We start from the raw sequence: 23,614 nt of genomic DNA on the forward strand, positions 1-23,614 counted from the left end.
ATGCCATGTTTGACTGATCTGCATAGGGCATGTGCACAGGGAAACTTCAAGCAATTGTTCTGCAAAACCAAGTTGTAGCGTTATTTGGAGTGAGCCATAGTACATCTCCAAATTGAAGGCCAATTTCCATATAACAGAGGATATTAGAGGCAGACTGCAAAGTGGTTGTTCTGAGAAGATAACACCACAATGTATTTAAGGAGAAATAACAATCAATTGGGTAGATGAAACGTTGAAATGGCTGCTTACTAAGATTAAAGAAATTTAACACAACAACTGAAAATGCCAATGTTTCAGCAGCTTAATAAAAATCTGTTTGTCTTGAATTTAAAAAAAACTCTCTTCAAGTAAGTTAGCCATCTATTACAGATGTTTAATTCAAATAATATTAAAATGTAGATGAAATTCTCTAAAAATGAATGACCAGTTTTATATGCCTGCAAAATTCCCCACATATGTCAGTTTTATTCAGCATTAATAAATTAGCAGAGTAAACTAGAAATTGTTTCAAAGTAAGTTTAGTTAATTCCCAGTGTAACATTATTGGTGCTGTGTCTCTATTATGTTATGTATGCCCTTTTGTATTGAAGCTGTTCTGGATTCAGGTTACAAAATTTATTTACAGGCCTACCGTTAGCTAGCTAACGTTAGCATGCTAACCGGGTAACTATCAGGTCTAGACTAGCTATTTTGTTGATAAGAAGCAGAGCCTGTGCATGTTGTATCGCAACAGTTTGTTGGTTTTCTCTGGGGGGCTTTTCTGTATACTTTTATTAACCTGTCTACTTGACATAACAGGACGTCCAGCAGAAGCTATTTTCAGAGAAGTTGGGACTTAACCTCAGCAAGGTAATGTTAGCTAAACTTTGCAAGGTATAAGTTGCTAATCCTAGCTAAAATTAATATAACAGCTTTCTAATCTAAGAATAATCTACTTTACATGTGTTTAGTTTTTAAATACTAATAAATTAATGTTTCTTGCCACCTATTATTTGTGTCAAAATCATTTAATTAAAGACATGACCACAGGCAGTATGGATTGCTTGGCTTATTAAAGCTGCACAAAAAGAGATGTGTGTGTGTGTCACTGTAGTGTGTGTGATGTTAAATTCACACCACTAAGTAATGCCTGAAATATTTTTTTAGGTCAGTGAATAACCAACCCAAAACCCATGTGGCAAAAAGATTCATTTTTTTAGCTACTGGGTTGAATCTGATTACATTTATTTGTCTTTGAACAGAGTCTAGCCTTAGAGGTGATGCAAGATCAAGGTGTGAAGGTGAAAGATATTTGATCTGGGTGGTGGGAAGCACAGAATTTGGCTTAGAAGAGGAGAACTGAGTCAGAGGTAGATGAAAAGGGCACACAATCAAACAATGCACATATTTACACAATGTGCCCTTTATATTGAAGACAACAATAGAGCAGGGCCTGGGGATACAGGATTAAAAGACCTGGGATGATAAAGAGTGCTCGGAGCTCAGCCTTTGAGGGATTATTTCTGTCAATGGTTTTGCCCTGATAAGTCCACTCCAAGCTCTCTAGTAATGGCTCTAAATCTGTTGTATTTCCTTCTGTTTTTAGCCTTGAGTCAGGCCTATGACTTGCCTTTACTATTTCAGTATATATAGTGTGTTTTACATAGACATGATATACCCTGTGTCTCAGAGTAATTAAGATTTTCATCAGCAATTTCATTTTGTAACATATCAGTCAAATAGTGTGCTAATTTGCACATCCCAGTCGAAGCTTAATTGCTATAACAATCAGTCCCATACCAAATGATATTCTGTTTACAATGAATTGAAAAAATGATCAAATCTTCATATTTGACAAACAGCAATTAATTCAGCAATTTAATCAGTTATTTGCTTAAAATGGAATTCACGTCACAGTCCCTTATGTGTAAACTACACAACAAAATGCCATCAGCTGCACTCACCAAGCTGTGGAAATTAAACAACCAGCCGAATAGCTGCGTGTCAGTAAAAGGAGACAACGATGCTGCAGATATATATTCCATAATGATGGCTTTCCGATGGAGTAGCTGTTTATAGAAGGATTCGGGGGTTCCCCTCTTTAACCCTTTGGGCACATCCTGTGTGATGGATGAGTGATTGCTTCCTTTTGACAGCCACACAGATGGCCCTTCTTACAGCTTGTGAGTGAAAGTGGGCAAAATATATATGTTCAGACTGTTCAGTCATATACCCCTCTGAAATCTACAGGAAATAGTGCAAGGATATGTTTTGGGGTTTTCCCCGAATGCGGATGCAAAAGAAAAAATGAGGTACTAATATTTTTCAAATGTGTTTTAGTCTGTTTTTTAAGTGGGTTTTATTTTCTCAAGCATGGAATTGTGCTTACGTGCATAGTCACCCTCACAAAGACCCATTTCTCAGATGTCAATTACTACTTTGCTTTTCTACATTTTATATTATAATGGGGGTTTTTTGCATTTTGGATTGCTGGTTATACAAAACAGACAATTTAAAGGCTCTAAAATATTAAACGTGTTGCCGGTATCATATCTTTAAAACAGCAGTGATAAAATTGAACAGTATTTGGAGCATTCGACACAATAGTGTTGCTTACTTTAGTCTTCTTTATACGCTCCATTTTGTCCATTTTGGTTTTACATATTTTCATTTATGATTTATTCTTGCATAGTAACATCATTCTGATTAAGTGAACATTTGAGAGCAGCAGAGCTGGCTGTGTTATCATTTCAGATTATATTCTTATGTTTTCAGTGTTCAACTACTTCTTTTCCCACCATCCTCCTCAGATCTAAGGGAAAGCCCTGAGTTATGTAAGAATGGACTGATTTATAACCTAGTTTCTCGCCACATATTTTCATATGCAGCATAACTCGTTTATTCTGTTTATTTTCTTCTGTTCTAGTTTCCCTACTGATGATTAGGACTGCAGATAATGTACTTATTTAATGAATCTTGTTAACTCCTAAGGGTGATTGTCATTACAGGGGAAGAGTCCTTACATTTTTCTTTTGTTGTCTTTGTGTACTTTATGTGTTCCTCCAGCATTGTGTTTGTGGTTTGCAGGAGATCATGGACAGCAGAAAGAGGGCAGCAGCTTCTTCCAACTCTCCAAGTTTGGTTTTCTGGTCCTCGTCGTTCCCACGGCAACCGGCCAGGGTCCTAATTGTGGAGGCGCTGCCGCCCCGATGGTCAGAGACCCGCACGGTTCTTTGCGATGCCCTGGACAACTTCTTGTCTCTGGCCTCTAGTCTGGATGGGCCCTGTAGGATACCTCTACTGAGCCTGTATGCCGTCAGCAGGCAGCGGGAATGTCTATTGCCATTTGTGGTAAGATGGATAAAAGTGTAATATTCCTGAAAGCAGTGCAAAGCACATTATTTCTCTCCTATAATTGCTTTTTTTCATACATAAATATTAGCCCTTTTCCTGCTTTGCATTCTGTCATCCACATTATCTCCCATTTTTATCCATTTTTCTTTCCCTGTCACCTTTTTTTCTTTTAGCAAGTTCGTGGTAACTTCGCCAGGCTGCATTCCTGTGTTGAAGAGCTGAGGTCTATTCCAAGTGAAGGTTGTATCAGAGGAGCAGCCGCAGGAGCTGATCTGCTGCGACAGGCAGTGCTGGACAGTCTGCAGCAGTTTAAACAGTACATCAGACACACCAGCGCTGGCAGTCAGGCCGGCAGCAACATCTCTGTGGAGGTGAGAAGCGACACACTATCATTTCACAGCAAGAAATGAATTTCTATGTAAAATTGAACATTCGTACAAGTCACAGGGATTGGCTAGAGAGCTCCTGTCAGAGTCCACTCTTACCATTGACTTAGGAATCAGCCCCACAGTACAAAGCAGAGAGCAACTATCCTGATCAGCTTCCAAAGAAACACACATGTGTGAAAGCTCTGTCTTTATAGTGAAAGAAGACACAAACACCATACACCCTTCTGTACAACTGCATCTTCTGTAACTTTTAGTGAATAATTTACATTTACAGTTGGAAAACAGCTTTTAGAAAGGGTGTCACACGCAGCCTGTTTAACTTTGCTGATGGTTAGTGGAGTAACAAACACTGATTGAGTTTCCCATTCCAGCTAGACCTGCATAAAGCCTCTAACTATCTGCACAAAGAGGTTAACAGGCTCTTTCAGTTACTGTTTGCTAAGAAATTGCTTAGTAGGTTTGTAAGTGCTGATCGATTATACTGAACACACACTGCTTGAGAGCCAGTTAGATCTGTGGTATAAGAGTACCCTGGTAACTGTTACAGTAAATACAAAGCATTAAACCATAATCTTGTTTCTTGTCCTCAAATTCCACTTTGTAGCACAGACCTCTGAACTGAGTCTAAGTAGTTCTAAATGGCAATAGAAGTGGAGATGCTGGGGATTGAACCCAGGACCTCATACATGCAAAGCATGCGCTCTACCACTGAGCTACATCCCCTATGAGGTACAGGGAGCGTGTTGATGATAAAAGCTTTATGAGATATATCAGTGCTTTCTAAGTAGGAGAACACATTGAGAAATTTCCATCAAATTCGAAGCATCACCAGCGGCAGGTAAATTTCTTCTTTCTCATTCCATCCCCTGAACTGTCAATTAGAGCTGTGAGGAGAATAATAGGCACAGTTTTCTCATGTTTTTTCATTTACATATTTTTCTTTCTCCTGTCAGCAAACTGAGTGAACATTAAAATTGTGATTTCATGTCGCCTGTTAACTGGGCAACATATAAACCATTTTGTGGTGATATTTGAATTGTGCTTATTCTGAATGTTAATGATTACAAAAAAGTGTAAAAGAATAATAAGAGAACAGGAAAAGCTGACCAGGTTAAAAATACACAGTCTGTACTCTGCAATGCATTATTATTATGTAACAAAGCATCTTTGAGTGTACTTGCATAGTACCAACACCCAAAGAGAATCACACAATCACTACATTGTCATTTCTGGACACTTCATGCAGTTGTTGTCACTGGATTTTTTTTTAAAACTTTATCTTAATTTTCATTATCAACGATCATCTTTTTAGCTGCAGACCAGCTCATGCTGAATAGATCCCCTTTGGATATTCAAGATAGAGAAGAGGTTCCACTCATACCTATTAAATGAGCTGTCCTCAGGTCCAATTCAGTGTATTAAGCAGCTGCAAAAAAACAGACTGAACAAGGCAATCTCATTAGCATGTCTCTGTTAACAGCCCTCTGTTAATGGCTCTCCATGTTTTATATGAAACAGTGCACTTTAAATAAGCCTGTCCACGTATGAAATGGAGCAAAAGAGCTACTATTTATCTGCTAGTGAACCATCTCTGTAGAAAGAGGACATCACAAAAAGCTTTAGTAGTTTCAGTGTTTCCTCATTTGAAGGGGAAATCGGATCAGGTATCGCTACTTAACGCCAGTGTACGAAATAGTGAAGCCAGTTTCCTTAGTGAGCTTCGTGCAGTCAGTTTCAAAAAGTAACTCCTCTGTTGTTTCAACTCATTATTGCACAGTTAAGTGTATCATTACAAGTTTCACTAAAAGCTCATATCTGCTGCTGAAGCAGCACAGTTCATAGATCAGTTCAATTCTATTAATGCTGCGTAATGTTTTTTGCTAATGGTATGCAAAAAAAATTGCAAGCTCATAAGGCAACACAGAAAACATTTTTGGTGTCACCAAGTGATAGTTTATGGCATGTATTCACTCTCACTTTAACAAATTAGATGCTTTCAGCTCACTGAAAACATCTAATTTTTTAAATGTACGGGCCAGGCCGGCAGTCAGCCAGTAAGAACTGTGGTAGCTGCTGAACATTGTGTCCTCTGGACACCAGGCTGTAGGTTGTTGACGAGATTTTGTAAATTCCAGCCAGCTTTTTATGAGGCTCTGGACAGATGATTGCACTAAGACCCGCTGCTTCCGAGGGTAGGAGATATGAATAATGCTCTTAGGAGACAGCAAAGGAAAAAACAGAAGCATGGCTTTTGCATGTGTGTCTGTGTGTGCCTTGCTAGCTCACCAATACAATGCATGTTTTCATTCAGATACATGACGCTTAATGCATGCATGTATTCTCCTTGAGCAGCAGTTTCCATCCACTTTTCTCTAAACAGCCGGAAGCCGAGAGCAGCCCTCATCAATAACCGTAATACAATCATCAGTTCCTGCTACTGTTAATGTGATTCAGTAGAATGCTAAATGTCAGCCGAGCATTATTTTATCTTTTTTCCCCCATTAGGCATGTAAATGACACAGAAAACTAATTTCATCTCTTCCCATGATCACATTTTTCTGCTTATTTTAAGTTGCTGTCTTTAGTCCAAATGTTCAGCAGAAATCTTCATTATTAAAAAGATAACGGATGAGTAAAAACATTTTAAAATGTATTACCAGTAGTTTTGTTCATTTACAGATAATGAGAGCTCAGTTACCGAAAAAAAATAAATTAAAGGGATAGCTCGTTCCCAAATCGAGTTGACATATTTTCCCTCTTGGGCTGTGATGCTGTGTATCTGTTTAGATTGTTTTGTTGTGTTTTCCAGTTTTATCTGCTGTAGAATACCGTCTTCCCTTGAATATAACAGGACCTGAAGGCACCTGCTTTGTGGTGCTCAAATACATTTGAAAATCTCAGCAGTAACGTCTCTCTCCAGAAATCTCGAGTAACCCAGTTACTTACAAAGACCCTCGAACCTTGTTAAGAGCTGTTCCATACAGAACCCAACATTACAGGTCATTCAAAGGGGAAGCCATTAATCTTCACATCATCTTCAAATGAAAAGCCATTAATAAACTCAGACAAGTGACTAGCTCAGGATTTCTGCAAAGAGACAGTTTTTCAAATATGTTTTGTCAAGGTACAGTATTGTGCAAAAATGTTGAGCTGCCCTCATTTCTTTATGTTTTTCTAAAACAAATGCGAGGTAGTTTACAGAAATGAGATACAGAAATACAACTCTAACAAACTTGAAAGTCAATATGTGATGTGACCATCTTTATTCTATAACACAGTGTGAACTCTCTTAGACTAGTGTTATTGCAGTTTCTTGAAGTAGTCTTCAGGAATACTTTTCCAAGGTTCTTGAAGGACATTCAAAAGTCTTCTTTTAATGTTGGCTGCCTTTTGTTCTATTCTCTATCAAGATGATCCCACACTGCCTCAATAATGTTGAGGTTCAGGCTCTGTGTATGCTAATCCATGACTGACAGTAGTCCATAGTAGTAGTTTTATGTTTTTCCATCAAGGTATGTTTTTACCTGTAATGTAGGCACTATTGTATCTTTATCCTTCTTCTGAAATATTGACGACAGTTTGAACCAAACATGCGGATTTATCACCTGTTGCTTCTGATTTTAAACCAGTTTTTGTGTAATTTAGCATATCTAAGTCTTTTCTAGCTGTTTCCCTTCCTTAAATTAGGATTGGCTTCTTGACAGCCACTCTTCCACTGAAATTAGTTTGTATTATGCTTCAGTGAATAGTAGATCGAATAACACAAGGACCAGATGTATCTCTTAGGTCGTTTATCAGGTTCAGCCCTTAAATTAGTTGCCTTTATATGCTTGAATGATTCATAGGTCAGTGTTAAGAGGCTTAACAAACCAAAAAACCTCAAGACACAGTACTGTAAATGCCACAACTGGGCATATTTACCATAAAATAATCTAAACCGAGAAAGAGAACTAAAGACAGGAAAGAAGTCATACACCTTCAGAGGGTCTGCATGTACTACTTTCCTTATGGGCTGACATTATTTTATCTCTAGCGGTTGTGACATCACATGTTCATTTTAGTAACTGTAATTTACTGCATGTCATGTCCCCAAACTCCCAACAGACACAGCACTGTCAGACATAAAGAATGCTTTGTTGTGGTGTTGCTGTGTCCTGTGACTCTGAGGATATAATCCTTCATAAAACCAGCTGGAACAATTCAAATAGAGAAAGGTTTTGGAAAAGAGTTGTGGCAAAGAACATCAATGTGGCTTTCTAATGAAAAGTGATAGTGTTTGTGTAGTGTGGTTGTGGAAGAGCAGCGAATGGGTTACATCATCGCAAGACATCACAGATTAATTGCAGCACACTTGAGTTGAAGTAGTTTGAATGGCATGGATGTCATTCTCATCAGTCGGTGCATAAAACAAGTAGTGGCCAGAATATTGTGCAGTGTGGTTTAAAGAAGCATTAAGAGGGCACTTCTCAGTTCTTTTTGAGCCTGATGACTTTTTTGCACTGTGTCACATTGAGGTCAGCTTGCTCCTTGACATTGGAAACCTAATGAAATGTCTGTGCTCCTGGGAGCTTTCTTATTTGTCTTCATATTTGTGCTGCTTCCCCAGGTTACTCTGGTGACCAGCCAGCCAGGCCGTAGCATTGTTCATCAGCTGGAGATGGGGCTCAAAGATGCTGACCTGGTTTCACTGAAGCGACTCCTGGTAGTGCAGATCTACAGTACAGGAGACTGGGGCCAAGACGCTCTCTCACCTGAGCCTGCCGCACCCTCAGAGACTGAAGGTAGGAAATACAAATACACACACACACACAGACCCACACAAATTGAAACTCATTAAAGAGGAGACAGACTGTCAGCTGTTACTGCAGGCTAACCAGGAGTGCATGTAACTCAGTTTAAAACAACAAGCAAAAAGCATTAACAAACACTCTGTCCTCATGAAGTCTGTTATCTATTTCCAAAGCAGACTTGACTCCTCCGCACTTTCCACATATCTCCCCCCCGTGCTTTCTTAATCATGTTCTGCGGAGCTGTGTAGCACTGACCCATTTATAACACCCTATTTTTACTTTTTTTTTTTTTACTGTTTTCAGCATATCTGCGCGCCACACTCATCACATATGTCACGGTTTGTATAACTTGGCTACAATCCAAACATTTGCCAGTCCTCTCTTAGAGAGCCTGATTTTATAATCACATGTCATGTTTTTTAATTACACGAAGGTTCAAGTGATGTGGTTTGGTTTGAGTAAGTAGAGGGTGCAATGAGGGCTGGGTAGGAATGAAGGGGTGAAAAGGGAGAAGAACAGAAAGTGAGAAAGAAACATCCAAGAGGGAGCAAATAATGAGGACCAGTTTAAAAGAGAGGAGTGAGGCGTTTCATATAAAACTATTTGCGCATCGTCTGTTTATTCCTTGATCATAAATAGTTATTTGTATCTGTGGAGGAAATGACTTAGCAGACTTTAAGATTGGGTTGTTTTTTTCTCAGAAGTGTGTGTGTGTGTGTGTGTGTGTGTGAGAGAGAGATGCTGGAAACATTATACTAATGATGTTTCAAAGGAGACAAACTGTATTATGCAAAATCCACTCTCATTGTTCTTGAACATAATTAAGTGTCCCCACTGTGTCTAGAGACCCAGAAGTCATAAGAAAGTTTCTTTGCTTTCTCCATAGATCAGAATATGTGTCTCTGAATGAGCCATTCAGATTTGGAGCGGCTTTTAACGTTAAAAGGGGATAACCACAGCTCCTGGCTGCCAAAGAGAGCTCTTAAATCATAAATAAGCAGATGCAGTCCGCCATTGTTATTTTCTTGCTGGAGTACTGTTCTGTTAACTTTGTTGAACATACAGCCTGCAGGTCTGAACTGGCCCATCAAAGAGTAGAGTCTGGCCTTCTGGGTGGATTTGCAGAGTGTAAAAATTGGAGAAGGAAGGTGTAATTTTGGACTTTCAACTGTATTTTGCACCAGAAAGCATGTTGCAAGATGTTAAGAATGGATAGCATAGAAAACATCATGTTGCCAATCATCTGTCTGAATCATAATCAGTTTTATAGCCTTAAATTACCTGTAATACCACAAGATAAAAAAAATATAGTATACGAATACATCAGGAAGAGGGCTCCAACAGACCGCATGCTCAGTGAATACCTCAGGCAGCAGAAACCCAAGAAAGAGGAGGAACCATCATGGAAGGACAAGCCCGTGCACGGTATGTACCACCGACAGATAGAGGAAGTGGCTGACATCCAGAAATCCTACCAGTGGCTGGCTACCAAAGCTGGACTGAAAGACAGCACAGAGGCACTAATCATGGCCTCACAGGAACAAGCTCTGAGCACAAGATCCATAGAAGCTGGGTCTACCACACCTGGCAAGACCCCAGGTGCAGGCTGTGTAAAGATGCCCCTGAGACAATCCAGCACATAACAGAAGGATGCAAGATGCTAGCACCCAGGGCATACATGGAACGCCACAACCAAGTGTCCAGCATAGTATACAGAAACATCTGTGCCGAGTATGGCCTGGAAGTCCCGAGGTCAAAATGGGAGACGCCCCCTAGGGTGGTTGAGAATAATTGAGCTAAGATCCCGTGGGACTTCAAGATACAGACGGACAAAATGGTGGTGGCTAACCAACCGGACATAGTGGTGTTAGACAAGCAGAAGAAGACGGCCATAGTGATAAATGTAGCCATACTGAATGACAGCAACATCAGGAAGAAGGAACACAAGAAGCTCTTGAAGTACCAAGGGCTCAAGAAGATGTGGAGGATGAAGGTGGTCCCAGTGGGAAGCAGAGCACTAGGACTCCCAAGCTAGGCGTGTGGCTCCAGCAGATCCCAGGAACAACATCCAAGAGATCTCTGTCCAGTAGAGCGCAGTCCGAGGAACAGCTGAGATACTGCGCAGGACCCTCAAGCTCCCAGGCCTCTGGTAGAGGACCCGAGCTTGGAGGATAGACCGCCCTCAGGGGCGAGAGGGGAATATATTATAACATAATAACATATAGTATGCAGTCTTTTTATTTGTGATGAGAGTAGACTGAATTAATGTAGAAAAACTGAGACATTATCTTGAAGTTACAGGGTTTTTTTAAGGGTCATTCCATGAAAAATCAACCAGTGCTTCCCATCTGACCCTTCCAGAAATTGTTTTTTTGTACCACAACTTTATTACTTTTAATAAAGCCACTGAAAATTTAACCTTCATATTTTTAACTTCCATATTTTTAACATGAGTTCCTCATGATATATGTAGGGCTGAGACAAAATTCTGTACTTCCTATTTTATTCTTACTTTCAATTTCGTACATTAAACTGGTACTTGATATTCAAAACTAGGATATATCCCATGATACTGGTGGAAGTTGGATATGGAAAATCTTGTTTACCAAAAACAAGATTTTGACTTTAGATTATGACACTTCAACTACATGTTATACTGGCATGCAAAATGTAACTTATTGTAAACATGTACAGTATAATTTGAACCCTTTAACTCATCCGACACAGTTATATCAGTTATGCAATACTGCCTGCAAAATTGCTCTTATACCTGATCCCTTGCTACAGCTTTTATATAATATCTAAGGAAAAACGTTGTTGCTTTGTTCCATTAGTCCTCGTGAGGCCTTTGCTCCCCATGGAGTCAATGTAGCGTGAAGCGGCCTTTAAAAAAACAGAGGTACTTAGTCCTTGCACAGGCAGTCAGGTGAAAGAGAGGATAGTGTGTTACATGTGCGCTTTTTAAAACTAAAAGTATTTAGAATAAAATCTAGAGGAACCACAAGGTAAGTGTCCCTGAATCAGTGCCTCAAGTACACATTTTTTTGTGTTTTTGTGTTATTGTATTTGTTGATCAATATGCGGGGGTACTCATTCCGATCTCTCCCCAGTATCTAATCAAACAGCAATGCCATTCAACATAGAAATGTTTGGAAAGAGCCTTGGAGATGTGGTTTTGTAGTTACTGCAGTTTGATGATTGACTTTGATGAGGATGCCACTGGGAATACATCACTGTGTTCCTCTGCAGTGTTGTTGAAGTGTTTATAGCACAGAGTGTTTGAAACATGACAGTCACTCTAACTTGATGATACTACGGCTTCCATCATCGGAGATATATCAGTACCAGTGGTCCTCCTAGACCTTTGATGTCCCACAGAAAGCTGTTAGCATTTATTCTTTCCATAGTAGAGTGGGCAGGATTGCTGAAACCCTAATGTCTACACACAGAGTTATTGGTTCCACTAGTTCATAGTGGTTCCACTCTTCTGTGCTTGTCGATTGTTGTGCAATCACGCTTAAAGAGCAATGTTTGATTTATTTTATTTGTTTTAATTAAAGAACTTAAAAGGGGCTTGTAATTCCCAGCTCATTCAACAGTTCCATATCTTTATTCTTAGACTCGACTAGAGTAGCTTTCCATGATTCATTTAGAAATAATCTTTATATATCTTATACTGTGCCTTGGTGCATCCTCTTACTTCATCCTCTGTCTTAAATAAGTTGTTTTAACACCCTTCAGCTGCCTTTTAGACCAGAATTCTTTTTATTGGCTGCTCGTCATAAACAAGAAGATTAGAACAGCAGGTGGGGCTTACGTACCTGACGCGACCATATTAGGGATATGTGCTGTAAATGACATCATATCGATCAAGTAGGAGAAAACCAGAGATTTTTTAGCCTGACCTCATTATTTGAGACTCCGGCCAAATTTAATGTGAGCATCTATTGTAACAGAACATATATACAATAATTTCTCTAAATAAAGCAAGAGAGAGATTATAATACATCACACGCTCTATTTGTATGATAAACCTTGTCATGAATGTGTTACATTTTAGTCTCTTACTAACAGGAAAACCTCAAATGTTTTGGATAAGAATCAGCCAGCACAGAAAAGGGAATGGGGTCAGTGCTTCATCCAAGAGCTACACTGACCTCAGAGTTCATCTGGCTGAAAAACCGAAGCAGGCTTTAATCAAGATATAAGAAGTCTGAGTGTCTAGCCAGAATGAATTCCACTCACATTCACTGGATGCTCTAAGAGGTCCTAAATTGTGTTTAGTCACTCTGTTGAACACCCTAGTGGAAGTGTGACAGGTTGATTGCTGCTCTGACACCTTTGTTGGGGTCTAACCCGGAGTAGTAAATGCAGAGCTGCTCCGAAGTGACACACAGAGAGATACTGCTGCTGTACCTTTTCAGTTATCAGTCGATTTCTTTTGTCATTTCTCCACTTTCAGTTACAAAAAGCAGTGTGCGGCTAGACACCGGCCCCGCTTCACATATGGAAGCGGTGTTGATACTCTTGAATCTGGGCGCATCATTCAACACCAGACAATTTGTTTTAGCTCTGTTTGTGTGTGTGTGTATGTGTCAGTTATTTATTCCACAGAGTGAAGCATAGTGCAGGAAGTGGGTGGGATATCCATTTTTCTTTTGTACAAAGTAAAACAAAAACCATAACTATTTTTTTCCCTCACTCTGTCTCTGTTCCGCTTGTCATTCTCACTTGTTGTCTTATATCATGTCTGAGAGGGCATGCGGCAGATTTGTACTGTCATTTTCTGTGTGTGTGCATTTGTGTGTGTGCCTGAGAAGCAGTATTTGTTATTATTATATCTGGCCTTACAGCTGTAAAATCAGCCCTTAATGGAGTTGTTAAGATTTCTCACCTTGACACTCAATTTCGAACACAATTATTAAGTGTTCCAGATTTTGTTTGAATTTCACTTACGAGCACTTTTTAACTGTTACAATTAGGTTTTACAGTCAAGGTTATGAGCGGGCCGAGTTAACGGTCCTCACAAAAATGAAAGTATAGATATGTGAGTGTCTGTAAGCCAACGCCTTGATAAGCATCCGGTTTTTGTTGAAACTCCACCAGTGTGTCCTTAAATCTTAGGTCTGTTCTGTAATTTTACAGCTGAGCACCAGGGAGACGATACAGAAATGGGTCACGGAGTGAGACAGAGGCAGGGATGATTATGGCACCAGTGGTTTTGGTTTCCTCTTCACAGCTAAACAGCAACATTGTTGACTGAAACAGAGTCAACAAGCTGTCCCACTCTGAATGCAGCTGCTCCTAAGGGATAGTCAGAGATAGTCAGGCGTGAAAACTAATTATTTCTGTGCTGATTGATGAGCAAAAAATTATATGGCATTGTTTAGCTGTATTCAAATGCATCTCATCCTTCATCATTCGTCTCTGGAAAATAGTGCACCAATCTGATGCACTATTTTGTGATGTCAGATGTCAGTTTATTATAAATGTTATGCATAACATTAAAATCTAGTGAAGTGTGTGTTTTAGATTGAAACATGAAAAGGTGTTTATCATTGGTAGCATCAATCTGATTTTTATCAAATATGATTGTAATTGTAAACTTGACATTTAAGTTGACATTTTCTGCAAACCATATTTCCAGGTGCATTTTCAAAGTAGTACATACACAGGATAATGAAACCAAAGTCAGATGGTTGTTTCCTTTGTGAAAGGCTGGTTTTTTACTCATTTCATTCACTAATAAACAGTCTAAAAGAGCCTTTTTGTTATAAGTAATTTTAATACTGACGTCAGAGTTTGATGAAAGTATCCTAATTTATGTCACTCATCAATTTAACCTCCATTCAGCAATTTAAGACTACAACTGTGTTCAGTGAAGCTGTACTTGAGCGAAATGGTGCATTGAGAATATAGTGTAGCTTGACAGTAGTGTCCATTCAGTCCAATTTCCACAGGTATAAATCGAGTACCTAGCCTTTACAAGCATTTGTGAAAGAACGGGTTGTTGCTCACTGAATTTGAGCTGCGATGCTGTCAGCCACAAAGGTCTGAAGTACATTTCAGGATCCTTAATCACCAGAAATGATTAAGCTAGATGACTAATATGTATTTACACATAAATGTGTTAATAATGTCTTTTTAAAGCTTTCCTGTGGTTATTTTAATTTTGGCTTGAAATAAAATATCCCCCTTTACTGTTACTGCAGCTTACTGCAACTTCTGCACGCGTGTCCATTTCACGTTTTAGAAAGGCAAAGCGTGAAATGGACACGGTGGGCTGGTGTGTCTATTACGTTTTGCTGCCATATTGGATTGAAACCACACTGCTGTTTGTGTCTTATCTCTGTTGTCTAGTTACTAGTGCATTAGCGCTACTCTGCTAGCCTGCGACACTGTCTCATTTATATGCATTACGCTTTTTTCCTCTACTGTCTGTCTTTGAAATGTGAAAGATTGTCATTTTTTTTCCATTGAAGGTTCTATCTATAAAAGACCTGGACACATACCTAGCTACATACTCTTCCTGCAATTGATTCTTATAGTTGTATTTTTGATCAAACGACAACCGTCACTAAGCTGCACGCTAGGCGTGGGCGGTTTGATCCAAATGTCAATAATATCGATGCCAACATTGGTATTGGTGTCGAATCAGTACTAACGTGACCAGCTTGATGATTTAGTTTGTTTCTCTATTTTCAATACGTCATTCGCGTTTCATGAAAAAGTAGCTCTGTCTGTGCAAACACAGCTCCTCTCATGCTGGCACTTTATGCTCCGCCCCCTCCTTCCGGCTCCGATGTGTTTTGCTGATGTGCGGTCACTCAGCTGCACTGACAAAACACATGTGGGCTGCAGAGTGAGAAAGAAGAGCATTATGTGGAAAGATTTTACAGCTGTTAATGAAAACAGTGCAAACAGCAATATATGTATGAAAGAAATTTCCTACTTTGTCAACACTACTGATTTATTAAATAAATTTTTATTTTCCCCAAAACAAGCCACAAAAGAAACAAAGGAAGAGGGAAATCCTTTAGACACACCTAGACCCCTGCACAGAGGTCAGAGGTCACTGACAGAGTCCTGTCAGAGATACACAGAATATCCAGGTAGCTCATTTAGTGGCAAAAGTAATGTTTCAATCATGACTCTTCAACATTAGTTAAGGTTAGTTACCACAGTGTTATTGGTCATCATAAGCTGTTACTTTACCAGACTGACTACCTATTAAAAAAACTGCATTCAGACATTAAAATAATATATTCAACCCATATGAAACATACTACATGAATGATTTTAATGAAATTGAATAAAAAAGAAAAATACTTCAAACTTGAAGCATAAATATGTCTGAATATAATGCCCTTTTATGGTGACTGTCAAGTTATTTTTATTTATGTAGCACATTAGAAGTTGATCTAAAGTGCTTTTCATACAAACACATTAATACAGCAAAACACACTCACAGTAGAAAACAAAATTCACAGACATCTAGTTGTCATTAAATATATCCACATGAAGTATACTGATGATGCAGACTTCATAAATCATGGCCCACTGCTCTCCCCTGCATACACTGCTTTTATAACTTACAAGTATGAGTATCTGTGATAACCAAACTGTATTTTTTGCAGTATCATACACCACTGCTACTACACACAGAGAGAAGCAGAATGGTGGCATCTTGTAGAATATGGGTTCTAACTGACCATTCAGAGGTTTCAGTAGAGGGAAGTCTGATGATGAGGCTGAAGTCTGCCAAAATAATATAGTATGTGACATGTTTAAAAAAGCATGTTTGCTAGTACAGTATTCTGCAGGACTCCCTCTACCAGGACTCAAGCATGGATTTTGGTTGGGTGACCAGTTGCCAGTTGATCTAAATGCCTCTTTGGCAGCAGAGCAGATATCCTCCAGTTCAGACAACTGTTTGGCTGAGCTGAAATTGTCATTTTCACATTATGAATTATTAGAGGCACCGACAGACAGATGTATGAATAGCTTTGCAGAGGAGAAAATGTATGTAAATCCATTTCAGTTTCAAGTGTAAGGCCTTCACACACCTACCACAACAAATCCCTATGAATATTTCACACTCACCTTTCTTAATGTAGTAGTTTGAACTGACCATGTATTTTTATTGGACAAATTTGCAGCATTTATTTTTGTGAACCAAGCCAGATTTTAAAGATTTTTCCGATCTGAATCCAATCAGATCACTGCATTTAGTAACATGGGTGCTCGTAACTCAAATCACGTACAGGCACTGAATACACGATGAGATGCAAATAGTAAAAGAAAACATACTATTTTATCTGAAAGTACCAACCAATCACAGAGCGAGAAGATTCAAATCAACCAATTAGATGTTAAGATCAAATGAATTGGCAGCTAAAGTTACCATATTGATTGCATTCTGTGTAACTGACAGTAAAATCTTGGTAAATTGCTCCAGCACTACCCACAAGACACTGATTGTAAAGTTGGAGCTACAAGTCGTATCTACAAAAACTGTAGAAGTTGTTCTATAGACCTGTGGGGTTTTGTTTGTTTGTTTCTGTTTGTGTTCCTAGCTTTAAAAACATGTCACTGACGCAAGATAGAAAAACAGGTCGTTCTGTTTTCCGCTAAAAAGCCTTGATCAAATTATAATGGGTCTTCATAAAGCTGTTAGATGGCACTCCTCTCACTCAAATGCCTGCAGAGCAAAAGGCTCAGGATGTTGGCTTTGTGAACAACATTGTTTAAGAGAAAACACATTTTTGTTTAGTAAAAAAAGTAATCCTAGTTAGGGCTGTGCCATCATCATGTCATCCACGATAATACCAGAATAAATTTTTACGTACTATATAAATGTTACATCGTAATACCATTGCTATAGCAACGCCATGCATCTATGTTCCCTAATGTGTGCAGGAACGAGAAGAGCCTGCGCTTGTCTCCAATGACGCTTTAGTACCTAAAAAGGAGGCTACTTAAAAACCTTCAAAAAGCACAATACTTTGGTAACAACAAACTTTGCACCACTTAAGGCAAAAACACATTGCTGAGTCATCCAGGCCACGAAGCATGTGACAGTACTGTGCAGCTCCTGACAAGTAATTCGTAAAGAAGGCTGGAAAATGGCCTTCATTTACTTATGCTTATAAATGCAAGCTGCAAGCACTGAAAAAACCTTTTTCGGTATTGTTAGAAATGTCGTTTTCACTGTTATTAGTCTTGTGATTAAATTGAATTTTGAATTTTGAGGCTATATCGCCCATCCCTAATGGCAGTCCATCTTAATACCAAGGATGCTGATTTGGTGCGAGAAAAACTTTACAGATTTTTAGCAAGCACAAGTATTAGTGAAAATGTTTTCTTTGCAACAGTCCCACCAAAAATAATAAACACATTTCCATACAGTAACACATAATTGGATTTTTCCTTTCCAATAGTTCCACCAATAAGAGGGGAGGAGGCAAAGGTATATATAGAAGTACAAATAAAAGGTGATAAAGGCCTGATTTCAGAAAAAAAGAAGGAAACAGGAAAAAAAGACCACATTTTGACTGACAGGTGGTGATAATGGTATCAGTAGGTAGGCAGATAGCCTCTTACTTTTTACCTGATTGAAGCCAATACATTGGGGTCACTGGAGGCTGACTGACTATAATCCAAATAGCCTTTTGCAGTTTATACTACATCCTTTGTGTGAGAAGCAGGAGAGACCAGTCAAAGATTCCTCTGGAAAAAAGAAACTCCAACCAAGGTAGAGGGGGAACCCTCACCTTATGCATACCTAATAATTATTTCATGTAATTATTTCATGTAACAGATATCACACAGGATAACTTGACCTGTAAATTGTATGTGTTTCTTTGTCTCTGTTTTTTCCCATAGCCTGGAAATGCTAAAGAAGCACATCTATACATCATATATGCAAAGCTTTCTTTACCTCAAAACTCCTATTGTTAGCACGCCTATTTAACCTCCTATAGATAGATAGTAGATGTATATGTGACTGGTTCACACCATATAGAGCTCAAGTATATAAAGAGATTGTCACCAAAAAAAGAGAGTATGAGATAAAAATCACTGTATTCAGGAAGTGAAGTTCATTTTTGAGTCTGTTTGCTTTTCCACACCAGTCCGGGATTTTTTTCGTTGTTGTTTTGTTGTTTTGTTTGTTTGTTTTCCTTTTCTAGTACTCACAGTAAACCATAATACCGTCACAGTATGTGGTAGCCATTGAGCTGGTCGTAGATGAGCAAAGCAGGGTAATCCGTTACTAAACAGCTGCAATTAGTAGTTTTATAATGAAATACAAATGTCCCCAGTAGTTTAAAAATACTGGTTATCTTAAGGGTCTGTGGCAGACAAAAGCAAAGACAATTGGGATGTGCTTGCTATAAGTTAGGAGTAGATAATATGATGGACTGGAGCCAAGATGAATTCAGCATGCCAAATCATGTTTCTGCCAGCCTTAACAGGGTAACACTTTCCTCCCTTCAGACTGGAGAAATATGAACTCTTCTGCAGCTCTCAGACTTCATCCATCTGTTGCTGTTTCTTTGTTCCTTAGAAAAAGAACGTGCAGGTGCATGTTCAGTCTGTTACATACAGCCCATTCAACAGTTTCTGTTCACACTTTAATATTAGGTGTTGTTTTCAGTGCAGTGCAACTTCTATACGCAAGTCTTGATCGTGATCGGGATAGATTCGTGAGAAAAGTAAAATCCTTTCGTTTTTTGCAAAGTCACTGTTGGCACTGGAGGCCACCTCTGTGATAGATACCCATAGTCACTCAAAAACACCATCTGGAGCAGCTAGACTGACAGATTACTACCATCTGTCTCTTATGAACACCTGGACCTTTGTCATCTGAGCTCCATCTTTCTGTCTCTCTCTCTCTCTCTCTGTTTCTGGGCCTGTTTAATCACAAACAGTATGACTGCATAGAGGATTTAATCTCCCGAATTTAGTTGGTTACCCAAAGACTATTATCACTAGTTATAAAGTGCCTATGTGTTGTCATCTGTTCAGACTGCTACTGCTTGCATACCAGGCATGTTATCATGCAGTGCTTAGACAACAGGCACTGGCTATAAACAGAGAGAAATGGCTCTTTAAGATTCCCGCATTTAAATCTATTGGACAATTCCACAAGAGAAAAATCTAAGTATTGCTGTCAGATTTCAGTGGTAATTATATACATGCATTCTTTATTTGACCACTGAGATTAAGTCAGTACATACATATTAGATCAAAATAACTGCTTTGTGATGCTGCCGGCTTGTTTCTATAAGGACTGTAAGATATTGAAGGGGAAGTTTGTGTGGCAAGATTTAAATAACAGGAACACTAATCAAGAGTGCCAAGATGAAGTAACATGAAACACTTTAAATAGCAAGTAGTATGAGATCCTGCTCTGTGCTTGACAATATAGTTGTTTTTTGACTAGAAAATTTCAGTACAACTTCTCTACCTTACCACTTCTATATGTTTGTGTATGTGTATAACAGAATATCTGGGCTAGGCTGCCAGGTCACCAACAGTCGATCTACACTGGAAAGATTCAATTTTCTTTTTTTTATAAGTAAATCAATTTTCCATTTCTCAACTACCTTGAGACTCTGTTGGATTTAACTTAGTCCCTGAAAGACTTAATGAGGCACTATAGCCTCCAGCTTCAGATTTAAAGAATATATTTACTTCATAGCAGTAGTGAAGGTAATAGCCTATTACACCTGTGCGATCTAGGGAATCCAGCACTAAGAGGGTCTTCAACACACAGCTTTATAAATGACTCTAACTTAACTCAGCAAAATCATTGGCAACTACATCAGGGTGATTATGTACATAGATTAATAAAAAGTAAAGTAAAAAATCTGATTGTTTTTGTCAGTCAGCTTTACACCAAAGCTGAATATAATATTAGCCAAATGTTCCCTCTGTCTCACTTCTGCAGGTGCGGTTTTGTGTGGCCCTGTGCAAATAACCTAAATGCAAATGCAGTGGGACTAGAACAAATAACAGGCTTTAAAACTTGATGTGTTGTGCTGTATCTTGCTAATATCTCAGTCTGTGTTTTTCTTGCTGTTTTTCTACGGGGTACATAAAATCTTGATTGGAGCGGCTGTTGACATAACTTAGCATATCTTTGATTCTGGTACACTTTTAGTTATGTCTCAACTAAAAGTCTGTATGCATCATTACATAAAATATACGTATATCTGAAACTAAAAACTATGCTGAATAACACAAATCAACTGACTCCAGCAGTCTTAGCTTTATAGGAAAAGGGGTTTGCTGCTGTTCTGCTGATTTTTGGCTTTACGAAACTGTAACAGTGTTATGGGTCTGTTATGTAATGGTGATTTGCTGTGAGACACAGTATGACTTCTTTACAGCATTTCAGAGCTGTGCTGAGTCTGTCTTCTGAAGCATAAAGACACTGTGAGTAAAAGAATGTAGCCCAGATAAAAAAATAAAAAATAAATTACACCTCTCGGTGAATCATAGCTGGCATATGAATGGCTTGACTCAAAAATAGACATTTCCACTGGTATAGTTTTCTTTAAAAAAAAAAAAAATATGTACCTGACAAACAGTTTGTACTTCTACTGAGTTTCTTCTCCTATCTGAAGTATCTCTATGCAATAGCTTGCAACTATTGGCTTGTTAAACTAAATACACTTTAAAACTCCCGTAATGGAATGTGACACCTTTTCCCCACTGAAAATGTCATCATTTGGTATTTTATAGTCTCACATAATGATTCTGAACAGCTCATCTCCTGCTGTTGTTAGTCTGCTGTTCCTCAGGGAATCCCAGCGGAGCCTTTTTACTTTTTAAGATTCTCACTGCAGAGAGCTTTTTGCTAACTGTGCTCAGCAAGACACTACATTCAGAGAGTGAACACGTACTGATATTTTTACATAGACATGCATTTCTTAATATTGCAATTATAGCCACATACATAAGCTTCTGTCAGCCTCTGATTGTGTGACAACACCCTGATGAAGGGCTTCCATTATGCATGCACAGTGATTAATTATGCTTTTGTTTGTTAAGTGTTTTTAGTTCGGCGCTGGTGAGGTGATTAAAGCCTGTTTTTAAATACGGAAACAGGAAATGGAGATGCTGGAGATTGTTCCCCATGCCTCATACAACAAGCACACTCTGTCACTGCTGCCCCCTTGTGCTACATGTCTTTGCTGGGTAGTGTTTCCTTCCCTCATCTACAAAAACAGACCAAAAAGAAGACAATAAATTCAAGCTTGAGATGCTGGAGACTGATTCAACTAATTGTGCAATTAATTTAACTTCAGAGATGCTGAAAGCTTTAAATATTAGTGGACAGCAGGGTGAATTTCACTGTTTTCCTTGCTGTATATATATATATATATATATATATATATATATGTATATATATATATGTGTATATATATATATATATATATATATATACATATATATGTCTCTTTTCCCAACCTATCTACTGCATTAGTGACATTATCATTTGTGATATTTTTTACTAAGTTGTTAACCCCATGAGTAGTTTCATGCCTTTTTAACCGCAAACCAAAGATGATCAGCGAGTGTGCTCTTCCTAGAGCTTGACAGATGTCTCTATCAGCGCAGCAGGATGTTTAATACAGGAAGACGTATGTTGCGTTCCTTTTTCCTCCAAAGTTGGATGTTTGCATCTGGGAGTGACATCATATCTAAATTTAACCACGTTTCAGAAGTTGTAAAAATGAAATCCAGCAACATTTTGCTTCTTTGAAATGCAGAGCCAATCAGCTATTGCTAAAAACATCTGAATTACAATGCAGTGCTGATTTTTAGACCTTAAAAAGCCATTGCAGCATGTTCAACAGCAGAGACTGGTTGGGTCACTGTTAATGCCTCTGTTGTATATTAGTGAGTTATCTGGAAAGTGACTAAGGCAGCACTTCTTAACTTGGGATTTACCAGTACCAGGTTGTTCAGCTTTTTTTGTTTTAATTCTTCACAGATTCAACAAGGTGCTGGAAACATGCCTGAAAGATTTTGGCTCATATTGACATGATAGCATCACACAGTTGCTGCAGATTTGGCAGCTGCAATCATGGTACAAATCTCTCGCTCCACCACATCCCAGATTTGCTCGATTGGATTGAGATCTGCTGACTATGGAGGCCGTCTGAGTACAGTGAATTCACTGTAGAAACCAGTTTCTGACTGAGTTTTGTGAAATGGTGGATAGAGCAGCAGTTTCTTAAAATACTCAGATGAGCCCTTCTGGCACCAACAACCATACCATATTCAAAATCAACATTTTCTTCCCCATTCTGATACTCAGTTTGAACTTCAGCAAGTTTTCTTGAGCATGTCTGCCTGCACTAAGCTGCTGCCATGTGATTTATCCTCATTTGTTTTATCAATACCAAGCTCCTCTGCTCACCTTAAAAAGCAATGAGGTTGGAGATGCTGGGGACCGAACCCAGGACCTCATACATGCAAAGCATGCACTCTACCACTGAGCTACATCCCCAACTGTACATAGAGTCAATGTCTCTTTGTCCTGAGCTTCACTTTTTAGCTTACAGAAAAGTTGCAAAAGCATTTGACAAGCTATTTTCCAGTAGCCACGATACTCACTTGTGCAGTAACTGGCCTAAATTTTTTCAGGCACACTTGTCTGTGTTCACCACGCTAGTTACCACCAAGTTGGCAGCACTGAGAGGCACTGTGCTTTCAGCAAAGAAGGTGAAGTGTGGAGCTGAAAATTGTTTTGAAAGATACTAGATAACCACCGACACAAGCACTCCTCCTTCACCTCCACTCTACACTTTTTATTGGATGCCAAAGTTGTAAATTAGCACATACCAGGGAATAGCTGTGTTTTAACCATAAAAGCAGTACTTTATTTTTGTAGCCTGTTTTTTTGAACTTTTTAACCTCCACTTTTATTTCTCAGCTAAGAACTGTGGCTGATAAATGCTCTATATAAAGGTAATGCATTCACACAAATATTGTGTAGCTGTTTTGTTTATGTGACTGCACACGACTTTTGTGTTGCTTTTACACTAGTCATTTAAATCAGTATGCCAAACTGTGCTTGTGTGTGTG

General features: G+C 38.7%; 1 protein-coding gene and 2 non-coding genes across 3 annotated transcripts in view; 1 reads left to right on the forward strand and 2 right to left on the reverse strand.

The window, feature by feature from the left end:
* Positions 1–498: 498 nt before the first annotated feature.
* Positions 499–23,614, forward strand: part of LOC116317890 (meiosis 1 associated protein) — a 56,949-nt gene continuing 33,833 nt past the window's right edge. The window contains exons 1-5 of the mRNA XM_031736802.2: positions 499–512; positions 799–849; positions 3,067–3,330; positions 3,507–3,704; positions 8,329–8,503. Of these exons, the coding sequence (XP_031592662.1) occupies positions 3,073–3,330; positions 3,507–3,704; positions 8,329–8,503 (631 nt within the window). The 5' untranslated portion in view covers positions 499–512; positions 799–849; positions 3,067–3,072. The remainder of the gene's footprint in view (positions 513–798; positions 850–3,066; positions 3,331–3,506; positions 3,705–8,328; positions 8,504–23,614) is intronic.
* On the reverse strand, positions 4,374–4,445 carry trnaa-ugc. Its single transcript has one exon. It is a non-coding gene; the product is annotated as a tRNA-Ala (tRNA).
* trnaa-ugc lies at positions 22,965–23,036 on the reverse strand. Its single transcript has one exon. It is a non-coding gene; the product is annotated as a tRNA-Ala (tRNA).

The sequence above is a fragment of the Oreochromis aureus genome, linkage group 3 (genome assembly GCF_013358895.1).
Source record: "Oreochromis aureus strain Israel breed Guangdong linkage group 3, ZZ_aureus, whole genome shotgun sequence".
NCBI lineage: Eukaryota > Metazoa > Chordata > Actinopteri > Cichliformes > Cichlidae > Oreochromis > Oreochromis aureus.